Genomic DNA, 26,481 nt, shown 5'->3' with positions numbered 1-26,481 from the left:
AGTCCCCTGTCGCTGTCGTCAGCTCCAAACTATAACCTGGAACAGTTATACATTGTTTCAACAAACAGTGATATTCCTGATATTTTTATGAGTTCGGTTTCTGCTCATGGTGGACTGGTACATGTGTTTCTGTCTGTATATGCAGCATCTGTGGTGGGTGTTAGTGAGTTAATAGAAAACTCTCCTAAGCTAGTCACATTTCATTGCCTGCTGGAACGTACATTTGATGAATATGGTATACTGCCAGAAGAAGAGTTCACTGAGTTTGAGTGTACATTAAGGCAAAAATTTCAACACCGAAAGCTATTCAATGTAGGTGGATACAGATTATTGCAAAGAAATAAGCACAATCAGCACTCCTTGAACAGCCCCTACCTAAGACAAACAGATCTGAACTCTTTGTAATTGCATCGATAGTGCCATTGCAGTGCTCAATAAGATCACTTTAAGTTTGAAGCTATGCATGATGAACTTGCAAGCAAGTTATTATTATTATTAATGCTTTACAGTGACCAGCACTGAAGGTCTGACAGCAACATGTGCTGCAGCCTCAGGATTACCTAACCTAACCAGTTGCAACTACAAAGGTTTTTTTTAAAAACTGCTTGGCATTAATTCATATATAATAGTCTACTCGGTAAATACTGTACATACATACATACACAAACATGCATTATAGACGTATGCATTACATATGTAGAAGAAATCTGTATCTGCTATAGTTCTTACAGCAGTATAGCCCGCTACACCTGCACGTAAATTAAGACAGTATATGATATCAGTGTGAAGGAGCATATAATGTGCTGTGTCCACAGACTCCACATGCACACAAAGTAACCAATTAAAAGTGGTCTGGGTGTGCAAGAATAAAACTATTGTGCCTATGCTATTGTACATTGCAGGGAGTCCTCACTTACATGCACAGTAGATAAAGGTTTTGATTTTGCATGATGATCTGAGGTATATTACCTCATGGTCAAGATCCTCCAACTGTCCATCATGACTTGTTCAAAAAATCACAGACCTTGGTGTGGCCAAAATGTAAGATGAGTAATACGCAAGGCAATGCATGAAGGGCTGTATTTATGCCACCAGAGGCATGGGGCTTTGTTTTTTTGATATTTGTCTGTTATGTAATCTCAAGAAAACGTTATTTTTTGTTTTATTAGGAGTTATCAATTGACAACCAAAATGTAATGCTGCATGATACCCAATAAGCAGGTACACAGAGATTGATAATGTTATGCTACAAACTGCTAGCCTGTGTGCTTAAAAAGTTTAATTACTTTGAATATCTGATTGCACAGTAATTTATTGCCCTATTACCCAGCCACCACACAACTAAATTAATGGAATCAAGGAATGATCGTGACATGGTCAGACTTAATTAATACCACAGGAGCAAAGTCACCAGTTTGAGAGAATCTTGTTATACTGTACTACCTTGAACATTACAAACCATTGTGTTTCAAAGTGTATTGACCCTGCAGTCACCTGTTGTATATTGACCTTCCACTGAGTCACAGATTGCTTTATAAAAATATGATTACTCTAGGAAAGTTTTCTATTTTGATGTAAGAAGATATTTCAGGCAAGGGTGTTGAGGTGGAAGGTGTGCTCACCTGCAGGGGTATGGGGGTTGACAACACTTTCAGAATTGTATGGCTCAAACTGCCTCAAATCATTAGAAATTACAATTACACATTTGCAATTATTTTGACAAAACAATGATATAGCACAGTAGCTATGTGTATACTGATTACAACCCTACAATCAAGAGAACTCTTGCTACAATATATCTATTTTTATTTATTAAACTTCACATAAAAGCTGAAGGTCTACAGGACTCGACAGTCTTGTAGCCTAAAAAACAAATTAAACTACTTGCACGGTACAGATATAGCTAAATATTATATGCATACAGTGTGTGCATGAGTGAATTACAAGTAAATTGTGTAGAGTCAATGATCAGAGTTAATTGTGTTATAAAACAGCGTTGAAACCGGGTCACTACTGCTGACCCGGATGACCCACTGACCCGGATAGCAATCCGGGTCAGACCCGGATGTGACCCGGATTGACCCGGATTAAATTAAGCCGAGGCGCGCGATAAGAGCTATGTTTCGGGTATTCTCGAGCGACTCAGGCGGCGTTTTGAGCTTTCGATTCGTGTTGAGTAAACGAGTAGTTATGTGATAACTAAGCCGCTAAGTTTATAATTTAAAATTAGTCAGTGGGTTTGGTTCCACGTAGCTACTGTGAGTTTACAGACTGCAATTGGGTGTGGCTTCGTACATACTTAGTATTGAAATTTCCCAATATATTAAAATGGATGTGGCTCACAAAAGTACTTATCCTGCTGCAAGACTAGACCTAGACTATATACAACTCATACATTAATCGATTAGTGGGCGTGGCCCCACGTAAGCTTGCAGACAGAAACGGACACAGTTTCATGCTACAGACTGTACTTACTAATAAATGGGCGTGGCTGAGCGTATGTTTGTAACGCGATAAGTGGGCGTGGCTCACGAAAGAGCTACGCGACTAGCGTTTATAGGTTCCACGTCGTCAAACGATCAATTTCGTTTCTCACGTGATCCAATCCGGGTCAGACCCGGATAATTTGTAAACCGGGTCAGACCCGGATGACCCGGAGAAAATGTGACCCGGTTGACCCGACCCAGTTTCAACGCTGTTATAAAAGTGTGGAAGTTAGTTGAAACATGAATTGATAGCAGGGACAGACAGTATGAAAGGTGCAGGGTTAAGAATTCTTCCCTGCATGGAGGTAGTAATGTTGAAGGTGATTTGGAATGAACTAACTTGCAAGAGTTTCCAGATAACAAACAGTGTGCATAAAAGTCTCTGATCTTTCAATAGTTTTAAATAAAAGACTATGATATTTCAGTTGTTAAGAAACCTTCCAATACATATAGCACCTAGACTACAACTTATAATCAATCGCTGCATTGGAGGATCACTGATTTGTGGCCTCCCCGGCTTAATATGAAAGTGGTAGTGGGTTTACACTTTGTGCAAGATATGACATCATGATGTTACACAATGATTTATACACTCCCACCACTTTCTAAGTCACCACACCCTTGACTAATCATATAATATCATGAGTCAAGGTTTCTAAAATCACCTAACATATTATTATAAGAACCAAGGCAACTAGAGATATGCTTGTCCTCAGCAGGATTCTGGCATTTCTGAAAGTGTTGCCATGCAGCATCTACACGCCCAGCCACCCTGCAGGCTTCCACCTTGGCACAATTTATATTGTACAGTAGTAGATTTACATTATATGATATGGTATGTAGGGTTTTTAAAGCTTGTAAATTGCAAAGTCCCTGAGGGTTATACCCCTAGATCACCAGAAATTCTTTATGTATTACAGAAGTGCACCACTGTATGTCAGCAAGAACTGACACTGCTCTAAAGCAAGCTGTACTATACTCTCTAGTTAGCACTATTAAATTCTAGCTAGGTTAAATGATAAACATCTATTTTAACTCTAACAACATGGTTATAACTACAGTGGAACCTGTGTTACGGTCACCTGGATTAAGCGGTCACCTGGATTAAGCGGTCACCTTTGCATAACGGCCATGGACACGAGGTCCAAAATATTTTCCCATACAAATTATTTTATTATTATTATTATTTAATGGGTTTGTAGATGCCAAGGCAAGCTAACTTGCCAGGCTAGGCTGCAGGCCTTTGAAGGTACCCATATCTAGATTGCTTCCAAAAATTATCCAAGCGCAGCTTGAAGGACGTAGGTTGCAACTGTTGGTGCTGAAATGATAAAGTCAGGTAAGGATTTCCATAGATTGACTATTCTATTTGTAAAAAAGTTCTGCCTAACAAGTAATCTTGATGTCAACTGTCTGGCACCACGGCACCATTTCAATTAATGCGCAATTATCACACTTCCTGCCTTTCAATGAATACTATATAATCTATCAGGCTTCATTGCTTAAACAAACATTCATAACAAGCTCACCTTGTCCTTTCTATACTAGCTAAAATATTACTGCATTGCAGTTGGCGCGAGCCTCTTAATAATAATCACTCATCTATAACGGCCATAGCCACTAAAATGAATGCTGCTGACCACCTTATACAGGTTTTCTCTATAACAGCCACCTGTATATAAAGGCCAAATATATCTGGTCCCAAGGTGACCATTATAGACAGGTTCCACTGTAGTAAGGTAATCACAACTATACTTACACAAAACTAGAACTAAAAAATACTCAAGTTAATAAAGCTGGTAGCTACAGTAATCATAAATTCTTCATACCAAAAAGAAACGAGTAAAATGACATAATGCCTTTAATGAACAATAACTAAAGTTAGCTAGACTACTACAGTTGGCGGGATCACCAATATATATCTACAGTTTGGTCCACTCTTCACTCCTCTTCCACAAGTCCTCAGCTGCTTTCTCATCCAATGCATGTTTACTTGGAGCTGTTATTTTGCAGTCGGAGTAATATTCACCTTCAAAACACAACACATCAGTCATGGAAACAGTAACAATGTACACTACCTGAATTAACATCTTCTGACACTGCAAGATGGATGGTAGTCTGTGCCCCCTGCTTGGCAGTTTTAAAAACCAACCAACCAAGCAAAAATACTGCAGTCTATATGTATAGGTATACATTAATGAAGTGAATTAAAACAAGTAATGTTATGCAACTCCAAAAAAAGTATATACCCCCATGCAGTTAAGGCCCTTAGGGACGGATTTGACCAATAAAATTTAATACAAACCATGCAATTATTAGTAAGAGTGGCTAAGTCACAAATTTTGATGAAATTATTCACTTTGTAATAAAAGCACCACATTTTCTGTAGAAGTTGAGTAAGGTATACTAAATCATTTGAGACATGGTGCCACATCAAAATCATCGTCTTAGGAAACTTTTAAATTAGTTTATAAGCCCATTTCTAGCTGGTCAGGAAACTATAGAAGTACATTCCAAATCTTTGTTTTTGCTTAAATAGCATGAATGTATAAATTTACAGGAAATCTCTCAAAATGTGATAAACACTTCTCACAATCCAATATAAATAACATTGCACAAACATGGTTTCATATACCTTTACCCTCTTTACTTCTTTACATTGCAAGCTAATGGCCTGGATGGACACTTCAGCTTTTGAATATGAGCATCCCTTGCCTGTCTATACAGATTTAAAGTAGTTCCAGTATATTTACTATTGAACATTTTATGGCTTCCCAATACATTTTCTATTCGTTTTATTTGTTAGGTTCTTTGAGCGTGATATGATTAACAATTTTAATGGCACTTACCAAGTTAGGTGCTTTTATCAAAGCGAACAACGTTTTTTTAGCTTAGTTGTTCTACTGTTTTTGTCATAATACATACAACAAAGAGTTAATGAGAGTATATCTATATAGTGCTATAATAGATGATTGTGAATTTGTGCAGAAGTTAAACAATTTTTTCTGTGTAATGTAGACTGGCTAGTATACTTAATCACAAAGACCATTAGGTATGTGTTCAATTTGGACAGCAAGACCAGCACCGTTGTATGAGATAGTGCTGATATGGATTATTTAGTCAAACCGTAGTATCTATTTTTGATGCTGTCTAATTTCTTAACATTGCAAAACCACGAAGTAGTCCTTTAAAGTTTCCCAATGTATCTGTTAAACTTCAAAGCATCCATCTTATGGCTATGCAAATTTTTGTCATTTATGATGTAAGAAGGATTGAAATGATACCTGGGTTTTACCCTAACGCTAAACAGTGAGGCCAAAACTAACCGTGTAACTGATATCTTTTTAGAAAGTAAACTCGCAAACCCTTTATGTTAGAGTTAAAGCACCGCCGCACATGTGTATGGAAAATACAGTACGAGGGTGTGTGTAGAGAGGCTAATACAGCACGAGGCAAAGCCGAGTGCTGTATTTGCCTTGAGACACCCCCCGAGTACTGTATTTTTCGTACACACAGGCAAGGCGGTGCTGTAAATGTTATATTGTACTTCCTGGTTGCGTCTGGCTCGGAGCAATTCTCTCTAGTACTCAAACCACTGCGATTTTCGGTGATAAGGATATCAGTAAGTGTTCATATAATCTATTTCTAGTTGTAGAACAAACTAATATGATTAGTCGGGCTAGTTTTAGCGATTTACAATGTCAAGCATGTGACTCTAGTCAATCGTGCTGTCTTAGTGGACTCTGAGTCGTGTATAAAAGCTTCGCAATCAGACGATCAGTAAGTGTTTATACAATCTATTCCTAGCCGTAGAACGAACTCGTAGGATTAGTTTGGCTGGTTTTGGCGATTTAAAGTGTGTTGTTTATGTAACACTCCTTAAATAAATTCTCCACATAACTGTACTGTATTTGCCCAATTAGCTGCATACTGAACTGTACTGTATGACTCATACAGTACAGTTATGCAGTTGATATAGTACTCTATGGACAATACGATACGCAGCATCGCTTTGATCCTCCCACGCAAAGTACAATATATACCTTTATAAAATGATCCACAACTCAATGGTGGATGTGCCTATCACCTTGCAACAAGTTCCATTTGCTTTGCCATTAAATTTTGTATCAGGCCATATATGACTCATGTGAGTAAACCCACTCTACAGGGTGATTTGTTTATAGCTGAACTCGTTACATGCTGACTTGATTGAAAAAGATGAATAAAAAGACTTTAAAAATACACAATAAAATAAGATGAACTTGAAGGCGCATTCGGGGAAGGAGTTTCCACAGCAAAAGTGGTTAGCCCAAAATCTTCAGTATTACCTAAAATACTTCCCATAGATTGCTTTACAATAATAATTCTTTTTAATTATTCAGTGAATTTTTCTACTTGTTCTACTTGACTAATGCCCTGATGCCTTCAGACAAGTGTAACTTGATAACAGCTAAGGCTACAGCCTTGATTTTTTCACTGTACCACGTCACTTCAGGTGTAGGCGGCCTCCCTTGTTGCACTACTTTTTCCCTAGTCTCGTGCCCAGACCCCACCCACTGTGTTGAGTAGGGTCTAGTGACAAACGTTGGAGTTTTGGGCCCTACGCCACTTTTCTTTTCATACGAATCAGACACTTTAATTTAGCTACAATGCGATTTGATAGGCTAGAACGATGAAGATGGCCGACTGGTATAAACAATATGGTGGCGGGCCCAAAAATGTAGTGTAAGTCACCAGACCCTATACTCCATGCAGTGGGTGGGGTCTGGGCACGAGACTATTTTTTCCCTTGTTACACTACATTTTTAAAATCCCTAATCAAACTTATAACTCCTTGTACTTGTATTTATCAGGTTGAGAGGCACTACCTAACGAGTGATACATGAGGTCCATGCGATGTAGCAATCGTCAGTTCAATGTGCATGTACATTGTTGTATACAAAGCAATCAGCCCTGCTAGTGCTACAGTTGGATTTTGCTCAGCGGGTCACATGTCAGAACACTTTGTTCTGATCTGATAATCAATAAGGTGTGTAATGCACCATCAGATGTATACCACCAATCCAACTAGCAGTACACCCCTATAAAATGTGTAAGCCTAACACAAACTTTAAGCTGATCATACCCGAATCAGGATTGTGTGACGCTGAGCCTCAGTATTCACCCCACCAGGATTAAGAGAGGTAGCGATCACATTGGAACCCTCCAGCCTCTTAGCTAGTTCCTTAGTAAATAACACATTAGCTAATTTGCTCATGTTGTAAGCACCAAATCGACTGTAGTTCTCATCAGAGTTGATAGTGTCCAGATCTATTGGACCACACAATGTGTGTCCAACTGAGGAGACGCTCACAATTCTTCCTTCAGGAGCTTGTTTGATCTTGTCTAGTAGGAGGTTGGTGAGTAAGAAGTGGCCAAGATGGTTCACACCAAAGTGTGTCTCAAACCCATCTTCAGTCCTCATGTATGGGCACATAAATATACCAGCATTGTTAATCAGGATGTTCACACGTGACTCCTCTACTAATGCTTCTTTAGCAAATTTTCTAATCGATGTGAATGATGATAAGTCAAGCTGACGGAAATGAACATCATTGTTTCCACTCTCCCTTCGCACGTCCACTTCAGCCTTTTTCCCCTTTTCCTGGCTCCTGCAGCAAGGACTACCCTTGCATTCCTCTTGGCCAGATCGATAGCAGCCTTCTTTCCTATACCAGTGTTAGCTCCTGTAATGATGATTGTCTTCCCATCTAGTTTAGCTTTAGAACGACACACTCCGCCATCTGAAAATTTACGGATCATCCATAGCGCCAAGATAACTCCTACTGTTCCAAGTACTAACGGCAACATTTTAACGGGACTGCCAGCAAACTCACCAGCAAATTACTGACTGCTGGAATGGTCTCTCAGCTAAGATACTAATGTACCTCATACCATAAAGGATCTATGCTCGTACTGTACCAAGATGTATTCAAAAAACCGCACTTAAAAGATTCCTACCCATTAATAGATGAATTTCATAATAATGAATTTTAAACCATTCCCCCTAGCTACCTGAATGTTACATTATTTTGTCGGTGTGAATGCCAAAAGTAACGTCTCCAAGTTTTAAAAGGATATATGGCATCTAGTCTATATAGATATGACATTTTACAGTTTGCAGTTTCAAGTTCACATACGTACCGGCATTATCAATGGGAGGGGGTAACATAGCTACAGTTGTCCCTTCTGGGCAATCACATGGATAATGTATGTATGGGAAAACCACAAATTTCAAAATGTCATATCTCATGATCTATATACCCTATCACTTTAAAATTTGGATAGGTTAGCTAATTGTGAGATTCACACCTACAAAATTTAACAACTGAGTTAACTGATTGAGAAATGAATTTGTTGTTTTCCTACACATTATCAATTTATGTGATTGCCCAGAAGGGGCAACTGTTGCCCCCTCTCATAGACAATGTATGGAAAAACGACAAACTTTAAAATGTTATACAGTGGAACCTCTCTATTACAGACGGGACCCAGAATTTTGCTGGGCCACTTTTTGCTGTAATATAGAGGTTTTCCTCTTTCAGAGGTAAAAAATGTACGTATTCAAACCAGACCTGTTGGGACCAAAATTTTTGTCCTTACTATGGAGGTTTTTTCCACTTTGTGTCCTTAATTCGGGGAGTTTGTTAGAGAGGTTCCACTGTATCTCATGACCTATATAATGCTATCCTTTTAAAATTTGGAGATGTTAGACATTTAGCTACCCCTACAAATATTGTAAAATCCAGGGATAACTTTTGTTATTATGAAATTCATCCATTGTGTGAGTTGTAACTGCCAGGCGAACGGTTCTTTACCATGAAGACATCGTAAATACAAGGTATTGATTGAAAATGTTGTGTAGCTAGGTCTGGTGCCATGAAGTGTAGCATGCGTTCATAGGTTTATAAACTGGGGTTTATAAATCTATGGTGTGTTGGAGCTCGGGCTGACACAAAGTAAACGCTATCAACACGGAAGTAAGCACTATCAAAAAGTACAGTTGTGCAGACCTCAAAAAGAGTATGATGCATAAAAAGGGTATACTGATTAGCTACTAGTTACATAGCTACTGTCAATTACAAAAAAAAAATTACTTATACTATACACATTGATACTAGTCCAGCTAGGCTGTGCTTGAATTGGTCAATCTCTGTTAAATCAATCACGTGTTGGGGGTAAGGAATTCCAAATGTTAATTACAGAGGGGGGAAAAAAAATTTATAACAGTCAATTCCGCTAGTCATCAGGGTTAAAATCTTTGTCATGGCCTCTGATGTGATGAGTGTTAGGGTTAGGATTAAGGAAAATCATCATCAATTTGGTGAGAAATAACATTGTAGCCTTCTGTTCATTTGGGCCAGTTAAGATTAGATAGCATTTCAGTGATGCTGGTATATCTAGAATGGTTGTTAGATACAAACCTTGGTGCTCATCTTTGAACATTTTCAATGGCATCAATGTCTCTGTGTGTGGAGTGACCCAGTAGTGTAGCCACACCAGGGCTGATCAGGGCTAGAGCCCTGGTGTTCACAGTTAAAGCCCTGGTAATTTGAGCTCAACCTGTCAGTTTAAAGTACTGTTAGCCCTGGTAATGTCAGCTGAAAGCCTTGGTAGCCCTGGTAATTATGAAAGGCTCTGCTTTTAACACATTTTTTTCTGTTAGGTTCCCTCTACCTTTGTAGGAATTAAGGTGTTTCCGTCACTAGTTGTCCGAAAATTTTCACAGCATGATTAGGGCACTCCCCCAAGATAGACTGTTAACAAATTAAAAGCTGGTTGTACAGAACTACCAATGTAATTGATGTACCTCAACCCTTGCTGCATCTCTGACTCCTGGAAAGCTTTAAGAATTATGTATGTCTCCATAACAGATGAAGATTCATCCCAGTTGCAGAAGCACCCGTGTGGAGGTATTTTTCCACCAACGCATATTAAACAATATTTGTTTCTCACTCACAAGTGTAGTATTTTGCTTGTTTCCAGCCCAGTGATGATTGCCGCACCAGACTTAGCATTATAACCGTGCTTGTAACAGAGTTTTGACCACCCCCATTGACAATCATGGTGATTGCTGGAACAAGACTTGATTCTGCATGATACTATTGTGCTCGAGATATGGTTATAGCTTTTTCAGCAACACCAGCTTCCTTCATTGAGCCCTCTAAAATGGTCCACCACTTCTTTTTCAGCATCATAAATGCTTTCTTCGTCATGACAGGTATGCCTATTACTGCCATGGGTTCTGTGAGTGGTGCATGACCTCTTCCTGTAGCCATTTTCCCCCACACAGCAGCTAAACTGCACTCCTAGTATTCATCACCAGTAATTCCTTGAATCCAGGAGGATGTTGCAAAGCCAAAATTGTATTGCAGCCAGTATACACCTTGATGATATAATGGAGGCAAAGCCTTAACGGTTATGCTCACTGGCTTATAGCTGGAGATCTAAAGAACGAGACAAATCACACTGTAAAAACTCCAAGCTTTCTTGTTCATAACATTAGCTCAACTTCAATCTAAAAATACATCATTGCAACATCCTGTACAAACTTTTAAAATTACTGGACAGGCAGTATTTTCTCCAGAAAACCAGCATGAACAAAATTTATGCACATACATGCATACATGCACAAATTTGTGATAATTACAGTTACATATTATATCAGTTCTAGTTTGTTACAAATGATTCCAATCAGGGAATTTGATTCAATGATTCTGACTAAGAGATTGCTGCAATCAGAGATTGAACAGGGAAAGTAACTGAATTTATGTGAATTTGTGAATGATTTTATATTTGATACAGAATAACTATAAAGAGCAAACCATATTTTTGGAGCAATGTACGTTATAATTGATTTTCATTGGTACTTCGTCAAATACTTCATCATATTCCTTAAAGAGACAGCATATTCTCCAGAAACAGGTGGATCTCAGATAAATTACTTACCTTTTCAGGTATTTGTTTGAGGCTAACACAGGTTGCAACAAATTATAGCTAAATGACAGTCTTAGCTCAACATAATTATACAACAGTATACTCCAATTCCTATAAATATCTATAGGTATGTACATGTACACTGCAGACCTAAGGTATAGCTAGTGTAGACTTGACCTTGACCGTGCTACTAATCCCACTCATAGATAGGGACTCTAGACTCTCAGTTTGGTATGGCACAGTGCTGAAAGGAAAACATAATCCTGCTCAGAATGGCTGCCCTCACATTGTATCACTGATAAACTACATAAAAATCCTTATTTACAACTTCATAATTTGCTACACTGCTTCTCTGAATACTGTGACTGTTTTATTAGAGTGATTAACAGCTCTGTTAGAGTATCTCGATCTTTTTAACGTACGATCAGAAAATCGCAAGGGGGGCTCCAGCCCCCCTTGCCCACTGGGTTGCTACACCTATGATAACACTGATGAACACAAATGTATCCATATATACACATAGCTACCAGCCATCTAAAAGTATCAGTATCTATAGCTAGCTACATACTGATATATTGCAGTAATTCATAATGCTACATGCAATTCTACTGAACAGTAAGAAGCACTTTACACTCACCATGCAATAGAACATTCAGGCATAACTCCAAAATTAATAATGTTATAATCAGTGAAAGCCAAAAAAACTAGGGGACAGAAACAGGATTATCACTTGGAACAGCCTTAATTATTATGTTATCCACAAATGGATTTATAAAAACTACACAAACTATTGTAAAATAATTTTAAAACTAAAATATGGGTAACAGAGATCAGTTAAAGTTTACTGGGGCATGCTGGCACTTTTTATTATTAACACTTTACAGTGACCAGCACTGAAGGTTTACTTTCTTGGCCACGCGACTTACCGTGAGTCTTGATCTTGATCACATTCAACCCTCCTGTGATACTTACAATTCCTCAGAATGATACCTGAATAGAACAGCCTACAAATCTATAACTTTCTCTTGCAGATTTTAAATATGTAATTTTGTATTAGCATTTCACCCTTTTAGGAGCTTGCTAATTAATAAAAATGAAGTGAAGAAATTGCCATTGGCCTAATGGCCTACCCTTTTGATACGAAGAAATTACTTGAGTGTATCAAAAAATTACTTGAGTGTATATCTATTCTATGCTGTATGGCATGTCATCCTACAAGATTCTTTAAAGATATTTCAATTCATCTTGTACTCGAGCACACTGTCAACTACCAATACTTACACTATTGACCCTCAAGTTTTGTCATGCCCTGTATACACTATATTTAACTTTTCAGTATAGTATCTGTCTTTGTTTACTATTTTCCATTGTATTTTATTTTTTGAAAGAGGCACTCTTGTACAGTCTACTGTTCTTGCCTCCCTATGCCCATGACCTTATGAAAATGAATGAATCTGCTTATCTGTATAGTCTGCAAGCTGGCTATATCATAGTTGAATGCATGTATGTAGTGCAGGTATGCACACAGAATTGTGACAACAATAGCTATACATCTTCAAGAGATCGAGGATTTGACTGATCAGCATTAGTGAGGCCACAATGGATACAGGTAAACATGTAGTCAAAAAATCAATACCAGTTTGGTCAAAACTGCTAACACTGACCAGGAAATCTCTCTTGCGAGTGTTCTTTCATTCCTCATCATAACTGTACGATGTTTATTCACATTCGCTGCAAAGACATGTACATAGTATGCCTAAGACCCCTTTATTCCAGACACTAGACCATGCTTATTATATAGAGAGGTGTCTTGACTCATGCATGCAGAATACATGCTGATTATCAAGGTGTCCCTGATTCCATTCTGATTATATACATTCTACACTAGATGTTCCATGCAGGTTATGAAATAGAATGTGAAATGTAAATAAAGCCATACGATTTCTTTTTTAAGACATTAAAAATTACCAACTAGATTACTATTATAGTTCAAGATATGAGGCTATTTCATGCAAGCTTTTCCTCCTATAATTATAACCACTGAACATGCAGTATTGGATCAGCTGTTAATTTAACATTGAGACTCAAATTCAACTGCTCTTACAATATTTTCAAAGAAAGGAATACAATTACTTTAAAGCTTCTTGTTATAAACTATATGCAGACAATACAAAAATATACAATAGCTTCTAATTGCAATTTTGTGAAAAACACTATGTTAAATTAATATGCTTGTGAATTAAGCAGCTTGCTACTGACTAATCAGCTAGAACAGTTGTATGCAGTGCATGTTAGTTATGGTGTAATAAAATAATGCGTGCTGTGTATGTATACGCATAACATGTAAAAATGCTAATTTATTAAGAGCATTACAGCAAGGTGTAGTTGACAGTCTGCAACGGTGCTGTGTCATCTGTTCCATTATCAATATGCCTACTGCCACTGTAGGCTTTAGCACTGCCTCTACGAATTTCTTCATCAGAGGGATTATTCTCTGTAAATCTATAAAAAGCCATGACTACTGTGCTTATGTTCTCTGGTGATGTAGTATGATTCTTGATATGTCTAATGTATCGTTTCCAAGCAGCCAGTACAATAAAGTAAATGATTGGTAAATACACTAAGATAGTCTGGAACACAAAAGCTGTAAAACTTGGAGAAGCATTGAGGGATTGAACATAGAGTTGGTAAAAGCTCAACATAGAAATTAGTGTTAAAATGAAAAACATGCATCCATCAACAATGTTGTAAAATGAGTTCTTATAAGGTTGGAAACAGCATTGAATGACTAGCATGAACAGGAATAATCCTCCTTGCCACAGGTACTGTAAATCTGTTGACGGAGTAAATGCATATGCTGCCAGTACTGCAAGACGGTAAACGAAATAGATGGCTGAAAAACGCAAAACTATGAAGTTATTGTTTTTGTAGCATTCTTGAACGATATCATAATACTTACTGGTTCGTCGGCACCATGGAAAGATAAACAGAACAAAGGGAACAGAAACCATTATGATTAAGAGAACAGAAGAAATCAGAATGTAGTACCAGTGCTCTGTATACTTCAGTGTTCCATCTAACCAAAATACTTTAAGTGTATATTTAGATTCATCTTTACCTGGTCCGTACAGTGTAGTAGCAGTTAAGAGATCAAATGCAATGGCTGTTATTTTGGTATAGCATAAAATTACAACTGTATAAAGTCCATGGATACGAAAAAAGGAACCTTGTTGTCCAGGAGGCAAACCAGTAATGATCCTTTTACAGTGGACAAAACTACGGAGACAATGATGGTACCACTTGGAACTTCCTACCTGTGGGTTCTCTTTTACAAAACAATGTCTGTATTTATGGTAGAGTTTGGATCTTCTGATGCATGGACGTTCTTCCAACCAGCCAAGTGCATAAATACTAATTACCAATAGGATGATGAATATTACTACTATTAAGTAATATAGTAGCACCACTGCACTTAGTGCACTATCTGTACGAAATACGCAAATACCAGAAATCAGTACTTCTATGAAGTTTAGATTCCACACTCCATAAAGAAATCCGTATATTTTAGAAACATCTTCATAAGGGACATCAATTCTTCCACCTGCATACACATCCATATAAGGTAGCAGTTGGCTAAACAGGAGAAATGAGTTTAATGGGCCATTTACTAAGCTAATGTTCAAAATTCCAATCATGAGAATAAATATTGTTAGTGGAATAAACTTACACACAATTATCAGTACAAACTCAATTCCTTTGTCCATACATTTTCCACACATGTAATCCTGGGAGTTTATATACAAGTAGTGTCCATCTGCACATTTTCCACAAAGTCTACCTGTTCTGTTTTTTGGCCGACAAAACGTTCTATCTAATTCTGGATTTGATGCATTTGATGGAAGCTGCAGAATTGCATCACTATCATTGCAGTATCCTGTAGGACAATCTGAGGTTAATAGCACGCTTACTCCATCAAAATCATCGTAAGTGGCAAAGTGTGCAGACCTTATTTTTGCAACCAGATTAAGATTATCACATTCTACTATTCCTAAATACTCTTGACCAGGAACATTTACTGAACACTCGCAACTTGTATTATTCTGGATTGCATCATTTGGGTAAAACCCAGGAGGACAATTGGCCAATTGAATGTTTACTGTAATTGCAAGTGGTATATTTCCTCCTGTAACCATTTGCAAGTCAATGTTACTTCCTGGGGGTCCATACAGTCGTGTATATCCATTTATGCTATAGGTGAATAACTGATCTACAACTGCAACAGAGTTGTTACTAGAGGTTACAAAATAAACAGCATCAGCCTTTACATTCCTTTCATTTTCTGCAATAAAATTAAATTGATACAGTCTTCCTGGTGGAATAGAATCATAAGTAGGGTTAACATTTTTCACATATGTGATTTCTGATGAAATTTCATTGTCTAAATCTGTCACATCAGTGCTATCATCATACAAGAAAGAGCCGTTCCAGAAAAACACCTGACTTATATCACTGTATGAAATTTCCTTGGGATCTAGTAATCCTCCCCAAACACATGTAAATAAAGTGGTTGCAAAAATTGAGTTACCGTTAATAGCAGTGTTACGAGAAAACACAACTGTTACATTTCTTTCCTTCCATTTGTAAGGAGAAACAGAAGGGTTTTGATACATAATAGGGCAGTGATAATTGCTGACCAAATCTCGCTGGCCAGTGGTAACAATATATATTGCACCACCCTTCCCTGTAGCAACATTGCTGGTGAAGGTTAACTGAATATTGTCATAAAGGACAATGTATGAACTTTCAAATAAAGCAACTGCACCACCATTTTCTGCAGTATTATTTTCAAAGATGAACACAGCTCCACTATAAAAATGATACAAAGTAGATACACCCACAAGCGCACTGCCATAGTTACTAATAAAAGTGTTCTTGTTTTTGAACACGATTGGAACTGACCAAGAATACAATGTTCCAAGCCCTAAAAGTTTTACACTTTTATTTGTGTAATGATTGGTATTCTCATTGAAGCTACATGAATCAATTATAAAATTAGCTGTTTCACCAATTGGATATGGGTGTGCATAAATATCCAAAGCACTTCCTAACCGCCCAACATTTCTAATCCATTTACATCTTACAGTAGAGATGAACGTGGTTGATTCATCCACTTCCCTATTTGTTTCAATGGATATTCCTCCACCAAACAAAGCAAAGTTAGCTATAAATACACAGTCAGTGACAGATATTTGTGTATTATAATTTGAGTATATGTCAAGTAGTACTGCTATCCTTACTGCTCCACCCCCAGTAGTGGAAGTATTCACGTGTTGGACATGATTGTTTTGAAACAATAAACCATCTAAGGAAATATTATTTCCTGTGCTATTTCCAAACATTTCAATACTCAAGCCTCCACCCCACAATGCACTGTTATTTCTGAACTTGCAGCCTGTAATAATGACACTGTTATTCTGAGCTTTACTTCTGAATGAAAAATGTAACCCTCCACCATGACCAAACTGCCGATGAACACTAGCAATAGGTACATGATAAGAAGATGTTGTGTCATTAGAAAAAGCCACCATGTTTGAAATAAACGAACAATTTCGGACAATGTATACGGCATTGGTGGTTGTGGTTATATCACAGGGTTGTACTATATGAGACTTACAGTAAGTGAAGGCAACTGAGACTCCACCACCTCCGGGGAGGTCTTCAGCTTCAAGAGGTATATTGAACTGAAAAACTGAATTAATAACATGAACATTACCAGTCACATGATACATTGTCATTCCAGTTCCAGTACTGTTAGTAATTATTAGCCCATCAATTGTAACATCTGAACAGTTTACCAGATGCAGTGCAGTTCTGAACATGATGACATCCCTGTTGATTAATGTACTATTCATAAGTTTTCCTCCTCCAATTAGTGTGAAATTGGCTAATACAAGTTGATATGTGTCAAAAAAACCAAGTCCAGTGCCAAAATCACATTCAATTACTGTTGTATCATAACCATCTCCTACTATGGTTACATTTACCACATTGTAAAATGATATACTAAAAGCCTTCAGGCTATATGTTCCCTGATGAAGCATTATGGTTGTGAAAGATGCAAGGCTATTTGTTAAAGCATAATCTAATGTTTTACAAGGCCCACCATTTCCACCATAGCATAGAGGATCGTCATTTCCAATGGTGTTATCTACTTCAACTGTAATGGCAAGTGAAGCAACCAGCAGAGACGATATTATGAAATATATTGCTGTTACATCCATACCTGTAGCCAAAATACAATGATGGATAAATAAATTTAATGCACTTATAAAAAACAATGTGTTAGCAGTTATTGGTGGGATACTTTATAGCAAAGTTATAAAATTTATTTATCGTAAGCACTTCTTAACCATTCACCACCTTTTAAAACATCCTTATTGTGTTTTCATCTTACATTGGTACTTGCCATATGCATGCGCAGCTAGGGCCATTGCAGATTTCATGTTAATTACAATACTGCATTGGAAACCAAACATTAAACATCAGCCCAGTTCATGTTCTGTCATGCACATGAGTCTTAACAAGTATAATGTGACATGAGCATGCAGGTTTACCAGCAACAGAACTACATGTAAGCAATTATCAATATAGGTGCAAACTATGTGGTGCTAGTGGTACCTGTCCTACATACGTAGCTGCATGAGTGAGGAGCTAAACAGCGTGTTGGGAACTGAACTTGGAACATGCATACACTTCATAATTATAACACTGTATTTTGTACTCTAGGTTAGGCCTTAGTATTCCGCTTCCGTTTCTTATAATTACCACAATATAGTTATGGCTTCAGTAGTGTGAAGATTGTCACTAGTTATCGCTCTTGTTATCACCTTCGATCGAACCTACTATCACCAGCCCTGCAACATTTCTGGTGCTGTGACCACTCTAGACCTTTCTGGTCTTCATCGCAAGTGTTTCAACCTGGTACCGTGGTGTAAAACGGTACCCGTAGAGGCAAGCATGCTGCCATATTGACACTGTTGTTTTCGTTGACTCTATTTTCAGACAAGCTGACGATTCATCGAGATGTCCATGGAAGAGCTGGAGCACAACACTACATCACATCGCACCTACAGAACCCACCCGAAGAAATTAGTTTCGAAGGTTATGGAGACAGTCAAAATATTTAACTCAGACTACCACACTAACAGACCTTTGCGACCAGTTCAAAAGGAAGCAGACTAGCTAGATACAAAGATAGCTGCATCACTCACCAACGAGGAGAAGCTAGAGAAAGAAATCACTAACTCTGAAGAGTATTGTTCTCTCATAGCCACGAACATCACCAGAATCGCAATCTTATAGAAGTCAGTAAGGTAATTCAACCTCCACCACCTGTCCACACCCCTCAACCAGTTACAGAATCAACCGAGATGTACGCTACCCCAAGGGTTTCCCCAGAACATATTGCTGCAACAGTGACCCATAAACCCAAAGACATATCACTCGTCATCCCAAGTTAAGTATTCTACTGTTTTCTGGGGATATTCTAGACTGGCAATCGTTCTGGGATTGTTTTGAGACGGCTGTGCACAATAACCCTGCATTATCAGGGGTACAGAAACTAAACTACCTTCATGCCCAGCTGCAGGGTGGAGCTCTATGTGTAATTTCTGGTCTGCCACTCACCAATGATAGCTACAATGACTCGGTAACACTGCTGCAAGACAGATATGGACAACCCCACAAGCTAATCAGTGCTCACGTGAATGCACTCATTGATATGTCAGGTCCAACTAACTCACTTGACTTGTTGCAACTATTTTATGATGCAATCAAAACACATACTCGTTCTCTCACATCACTTGGTAAACTTACTAGTGAGTATGAAGCAATGCTAGTTACAAGTATAATGGGTAAACTACCAATGGATATCAGGCGTAATCTGGCCAGAGCTCATGGAACAGATGAGTTGACATTTGACAACCTTCGAAAGGCTATTCACAGTAAAATTCACATCTTAGAGATGAGTACAAGCGACGTCACCAAGCGCTATCAGTCTGGACACCCACCAACTGCTACCTTCCTTACAAATACTGACAGAAAGACACAACATGTACATGGCATTACTGAACAGAAAGTATCCACCTGAAATAGTTTATTGCCATGGCATTCATGCTCCTATAAATTGCCTTACTGTGAAAGATCCAAAGCAACGGTTGGACATTGCAAGACAACACAAGTTGTGTTTTAACTGCCTAGGAAGACACAAGGTATCACAGTGCAACTCTAAACACCACTGTTGGATCTGTACTCATAAACACCACATGAGTTTATGTGCTGATACAGAGAAACCATCAGACAAGTCAACAACTGGAATCATGTTGAGACTGCTTGAGCAACCTTCAAACAGTTCAGGAAATGCAAGTGTGAAACCTCCCATTAATACCACTACTGCTAACACCAATGCTTCACTTACCACACTGTCATCTCCAAATACTCAACACTCTACGGTCTCACACACAAACAAGATTTATATAACTCTTAAAGACTTATAAGACTATGTTATAAAGTCATAAATATATAAAAAGTTGTTTTCGTTGACTCTATTTTCAGACAAGCTGATGATTCATCGAGATGTCCATGGAACAGCTGAAGACCAGATCTGGAAGGTATGTCCCACTTTCTGTCCTCGTATTGCTGTACCACTAACACACACAATCAACACAGAAGTAGTGCAATTGCCATACTTAAGGGAGCTACCACTAGCTCACCCCGTGGACCACTATTGGGACTTTGTTGAAGACAACATTATCGGAGGAAATGGTCCTACAGCAATGAGTTCTAAATTAGGGTACCTTCTTTCTGGTCCACTTCCAGTAGCTCAATCCCAAAATGAGATCACCAGTACCTTTCACATATATTGGAATAACTAATGATGTTACTTGTGATCTGGAGAAGTTTTGGACCCTAGAAACAACTGGCACAGAACCTCATAAGGACAGTGTCTTGAGTGCAAATCAACAGTTTCTCAAACATTACTCTAAGAATTCCATCACACGATTAAACGGCAAGTCTTATTATGCCAAACTCCCATGGAAGGAACATCATCCTCCCCTACCATCAAACTATGTTTGTTTACGAGTTCGCTCTCTTACCAAGCGTCTGGCACAAACTCCTGGTATGTTACAACTCTATGATGGGGTCATCCAAGATCAGGTTCATAGAGGGTTCATTGAGTGGGTAGACATATCCAACACACCAAACACAGGGAAAGTTCATTATATTCCACATCATTGTGTGAAGAAGAACTCTGCAACTACACCAGAGTGGTATATGATTGTAGCTGCTGCCAATCCAGAGGTGATCCTTCTCTCAATGACTGTTTATCACAGTGTCCTGATTTTCTCAACAATAGCTGTCACCATTAGATATTACCTCCTCAGATGACAATAATACAGTTGCAAACCCTTGCCCAACACATAGTTCAGCAAGGAAAGCGATGGGCAAGTTTGCAGAGTGGGCGGACTCTCTCTTGCCCCCCCCCCCCCCCCCGGAGGATGAACTTGAACATGCATACACTTTGTTAGGGTCTACAATCCAAAAAATCAATTTTTACAAATTGATCTCCCTACCATTGTGGAATGTTCATTATAGTATCCCATTGCTAGATCCACCATGAAACCAGAGGCATGATTGTTGTCTTCACAGAAATATAATTTTTAGTATCTCGCAAGATGCAAAAATTTAATTTATTTTTTAAATTTCATGCTCCACATGAAGGACCGGATGAAACTTGCTACTCATTACCAGAGTGCTGTAGTTAAAAAGTACACACAGTAATAAGCAAATGATTTGCTAGGTGCCCGGTACAGGGTTACTTTGGAGAAAAAAAAAAAAAAACAGACAAAGAAATACGAATATTTGATTTCAAACTGCCCTACCACCCAAGGAAAGAGAAGCCAACTCTTCCTCATAGTGTTTCAATACGGTTGAGGGCATAGTCTGTCTATGCTGTTAGTTTGGAAAAGATCTGAGACCTCTCAGCATCTGGGTGACATACGTCAAAATTTTCTGCAGCATTAAAGAATTGTGTTACACTTTCTAGCTATTTCCGGCACTTTTGCAGGCACAACAACCATTAATTATAGACTAAAACTATGGCAAAAGATGTCCCTGGATGTTTGGTAGCAGCGGTTATCAACTAATATTTCCACAGCTTCCACACCTATAGCTCTAAGCTATGCACAACAGGAGGCAACATAATTGTTCAAATTTGACTTCACCTCCCATGCTCCACAGCAGCTTCAAATCATTACTAGATTATCCTACATCACCATTATTTTGCACAATATCCCAAAACAAGCCAAAAAAGCACACCTCATTTTTGATTCAAACTGGGTGGAGCTCCTGGTGAGCAGAAGGTATACTGCATCATATGAAATCACAGAAACACCAACTGCTACTACTACCAAACATTTTGTACCATCATTCTAAACAAAATTAGGTGACCGGCGTGGCATCAGAAGTACTGGAAAGAACTTTGGCACCATTGAGAGAATCCCTAGGAATGACGCACAGATGTTCTTCAGTCTTCACCCCAGTGGTGGATCTAGATGGGTTTCTGGGGTTTCGACAGAAACCCCCTTTTAAATTACTTCAGTGGGAAGTCTAAATACATAAACATTGTTGTACTGACAATTTGTCATATCAAGCAACTATATACCGCTGTATTTCAGTAGCATGCATGCAGCTGCACTTAACTGACACCATTTATAGCTATTAAACCCTCAGCAACACTTCACTTTTCATCTCCCACTGCATTAAAAACGATCGAGATACTCTAATAGAGCAGTCAAGTAACTACTCTAATAGAGCAATCAAAAGCTACAGCTTATATAGTCACCATCTTTGCCCTATAGTTAGCTATAGTATTTACAGTTTTAAAGCATTGGGTTTATTGTAATCGCTGACTAAAAGAAGCCTATAATCCAATCTCAGAGCTTCTAAAATCTCAAAAATTTCTGGAGAAATGTCATCAGATGCCTTATTCAGCTATACCACATTTCAAAAACCCCCCTTTAAAAATCCTAGATCTGCCACTGCACCCAGATGCCCAGATGGTGAGAAGTCTCAGATTCTTACAGCATAGACAGACTATGCATCCAACCTTATCGCATCACTATGAGGAAGGGTTGACTTTTCTTGTCTTCGCTGGCAGGACAGTTTGAATTCGAAAATTGTGTTTTGCTTCCTGATTTTTGAAAGAAAGCAACCCTGTGCCGGGAACCCAGTGAATTATTTGCTTATTACTGTACATACTTTATAACTCCTAGCTAAGTAGCAAGTTTTGTCTGGTCCTTTGTGTGAAGCATGAAATTTAAAAAAATAAATTTTGCATCTCGCGAAATATTAAAATCAATATTTCTGTGAAGACAAAAATCATGCCCAGACATGACAACTCTCTTGCATTAGGCGTGAGTCTTACTCTTTGGCTAGTAATCTCACGTTTTACCCTCTGTTTCTCACTCTTTCAGCTTAGTTCTCACACCTGATCTGTCTTCATAATTAGCCCCGTGCTTAAAATTGGAGAAATCCTGTGCTTAAAATAAGATTGTTGGAATGGAGGTACACGCTTTGTTTCTTCAGGTATAAATGTAGATTAAGCTACATCATACACTGTTGACTCCAAATGATTTATGTGCTTTGAGCATGTAGTGACCTTGATCGAGATACTCTGATAGAGCAGTCATCAGAATATACTCTAATAGAAAAGTCATCACAATACTCTTATAGAGCATTCAGTATAGAATATAGCCATCATCCTAATTACACTGCTTAGTCTAACTGAGCCATTACATGCACGTCATGCGTTAGCAATTACAATCCCAATGGTTTTTGTATCCCAAAGAACTAAGCTTTCACTGAATTAAAGTATAAAATTATGTATGAAATTGAATTAATAGGTATGCTGATGCCATTTCAGTGCATCTATTTTCAAAAATCTCCCTGGGGAGCAAACCCTTAGACCCCCCTAGCTAGGCACATACAAGTATCATATGAAATCAGATAATCATCAATAAAAAGTAGTGTGTACGACTATGACCTCCACTGCAGACCATAGATGGCCGGACCACCCTATCATGGAGCGGAAGGGAATGGAATGACCAAAGTTCAGTGCGCGGGGACTGACGATAGTAGGTTTGATTGAAGGTGATAACAAGAGCGATAACTAGTGAGAATCTCTTCGTGCTACTGAAACCATAATACACACGTGAGATTACAAGAAACGGAAGAATACTAAGGCCTAACCTAAGTACAAAGTACAGTGTTATACAAAGTTAGGGTCCGCAATCCAAAAAAATCAACTTTTACAAATCGATCCCCCTACCATTGTGGGATGTTCATTGCAGCCGGTATCCCATTGCTAGATCCAAGGCTGGAGCCCAGAGATTTTGAGTAAAATTGGAAGGTGCTTCATTTTCTTGTTTCTGGAGATTTTCATACAGATTTACCTTTAAGATAAAGCAAACAAATGCTAATTTGTTATTGGAATGTTTGCAGCAGTCACTATCAGCAATTAACATATGTAATGTGATCAAAAATCCCTTCATATAGGATTTCCACTGTAAAATAAGGATGATGCCTCAGCCTTTTTCATTATTTCTAATGATTTTCATGCAGGCTGACCTTAAGATAAAGCAAACAAGTGTTAACATATTAGTAAACTGTCTATTACTTTCAATATCAGTGTAGTTTTAACTGTAAATACCCAGTCATGTTGCCAACAATCCCATCACACCTAAACAGGATGCTAAAGCGCTACAAGATGTAAAATCTACATTATAAGGCAAGAAAATAATACTAAATTGTGACTTTGGTCACCCAAAATACAATGATTTTCTAATAAGATGCCCAATTCAACTATTATGATTTTTTTTTGGTCACGTGACCACTTTTCTTATGCTGATACCCAATGCTACAAGCAATCCAATAATAAATTAGCACTTGTTTGCTTTATCTTAAATGTCAATCTGTGTGAAAATCACCAGAAACAACAAAAAGAGGCAGCTTCTTATTTTGAGTTGGAAACCCTATCCATGATTCCGGTTATTATAACTTGCCATAATATTATGGCCATTGCTATTGCCACCGGTGAACCAAAAAAAAATAAAAAATAGACAAAAAAATGCTGTAAAACGAAAAAAAAAAATTGGGTTAAAGCAGATCCCCAACCCCAGACCTTCCGCACTTGAGTCATGGGGCCTACCACTGCACCACCACTTCCAGCTACTGCCTTCCTTTGTTTTCTACATTATACATGCAACTATAGTAGCAAACCACAAGGGTGTACTATATTATTAAAGAAGAAGGAACCAAAGCTGAACCCGACCCTAACCTAACGTTAACTCTACTTTTCGCATCTCCTACTGAAAGTCGAATGCTCGGGGAAACTACTAGATGCGTCCCCTAAAGTCGAATGCTCGGGGCACTACTAGACGAGTGCCCTAAAGTCGAATGCTTGGGACATACCACATCAGTGTCAATAGCTGATAGGTGGCTCTTACATCCATCAGTATACCGGTGGACATAGACACTCCGTAATAGTATTTGGGGAGTGTATAAACAGTGGAATGGACTACTGGAATGGTGGAATGGAATTTTTAAAAGTTCAATATCAGTTTTTACATCCAAATAAGTACAACCCCTCCCCTTAAGTAAGCAAATAAATAGGATTCCCCTTGAAGTCAACTCTTTTAGCATAATTCATCTCACCATAGACAAAGTAATGTACTGTAAAGTCAGTTATGAACATGCACAATAGCAGTTTATTGAGAATACCAAGAAGACTCCTGACTTAACCTTGTTCCCAATTAGTGATAAAAAGTTAACTAGCTAGCTGATTACATGTATACATTGTAAAAGTACATTCACTGTATAATGAAGTATTCATTTATTTATTATCAACTTTACTAGTTAGGCACAAACACAGAGGGCAGAGCCTGTACGAGGTGTTTACCACTAACTAGAAGCCTAAGCAAAAATCTTTGGGTTAAGTGAAACGGGACTATCTTGCAAGCTGTGGCAGTACCACATTGCACACTGAACTGAACCTTCATTATGACAGTCAGTTCAGACAAGTAATAAAGTATTGGGTTATAAGTCATTCAAGTGTTGTGGTGAGGAAAAGTATGCTAAATGAGCTGACTTCAATGAGGAATCCTATTTTTTTTTCATGCTTAAGGGGAGGAGTTGTACTTATTTGGATGTAAAAAATGATAATAAACTTTAAAAAATTCCATTCCACCATTCCAGTATTCCACCATTCCAGTATTCCATTCCACTGTTTATACACTCCCTAGTATTTGGTAGCACTGTGAAGTCATTCAAATGCCAAAACTGTTTACCATACGCAAGGAAATTTTGACATCAAAAAAATTTGAAGAATCGGTTTAATTCGTCAAATGTTTATAAGCGCCTGTAAAAGTACAGGTTTTGTCTACAATTTCTTGATTTTCGTCAACATTTTATTCGTCAAATCTGCTGAAGTATGAATTCGTCAAATTTTTCTTCAAAATTTCCTTGCGTACGGTATCAAAACACTGAACAAGAACAACCACTATCGTGAACAAACAGTGAGTTATGAGGCTTAACATACCCCATACATTTTTCCTGAACAGTTTTGTACAGGTGCTTATTATGGGAGTCGTCGAAACTAGCCACGTCACTTTATTTTGATCATCAAAAGGGTGATAAATCGAATTAAGGTTATATAATAATGACATACTTGGCGAATGGCGTGCATGGTTACCTGATAAGCGAGATCCTGCCGTAGAACGCTCCCTGCACTCCATATCATTGTTCAGCAATATGGTTGATATTGTTTGCGTTGCTATGGAGATGAAAGAACTCTATTGACGATTCAGGCGCGTCGGCAAGCATGTTTACAACATGAAAAGACTAGAAGTTGAGCTGGATCCTGAAAAAACAGCTATAAAATAAAAGTGGATTTTTTCTCAAG

The 26,481-nt window shown here is 38.1% G+C and overlaps 1 protein-coding gene and 1 pseudogene across 1 annotated transcript; both read right to left on the bottom strand.

Annotated features, from left to right (window-relative positions):
* Nucleotides 1-4,257: 4,257 nt before the first annotated feature.
* LOC136264664 (retinol dehydrogenase 12-like) lies at nucleotides 4,258-8,428 on the bottom strand (annotated as a pseudogene).
* A 5,118-nt stretch (nucleotides 8,429-13,546) lies between these two features.
* On the bottom strand, nucleotides 13,547-26,446 carry LOC136264650 (uncharacterized). The gene is made up of 2 exons (XM_066059427.1): nucleotides 26,272-26,446; nucleotides 13,547-17,745 (listed from the first exon to the last, which is right to left on the bottom strand). Exons 1-2 carry the CDS (start codon nucleotides 26,312-26,314, stop codon nucleotides 13,832-13,834), a joined length of 3,957 nt encoding a protein of 1,318 aa, XP_065915499.1. The 5' UTR covers nucleotides 26,315-26,446; the 3' UTR covers nucleotides 13,547-13,831.
* Nucleotides 26,447-26,481: the final 35 nt, after the last annotated feature.

The sequence above is a fragment of the Dysidea avara genome, chromosome 8 (assembly GCF_963678975.1).
Source record: "Dysidea avara chromosome 8, odDysAvar1.4, whole genome shotgun sequence".
Lineage (NCBI taxonomy): Eukaryota > Metazoa > Porifera > Demospongiae > Dictyoceratida > Dysideidae > Dysidea > Dysidea avara.
Note: the sequence above shows the minus strand (reverse complement) of the source record. Positions and strands in the feature narration are given on the sequence as shown.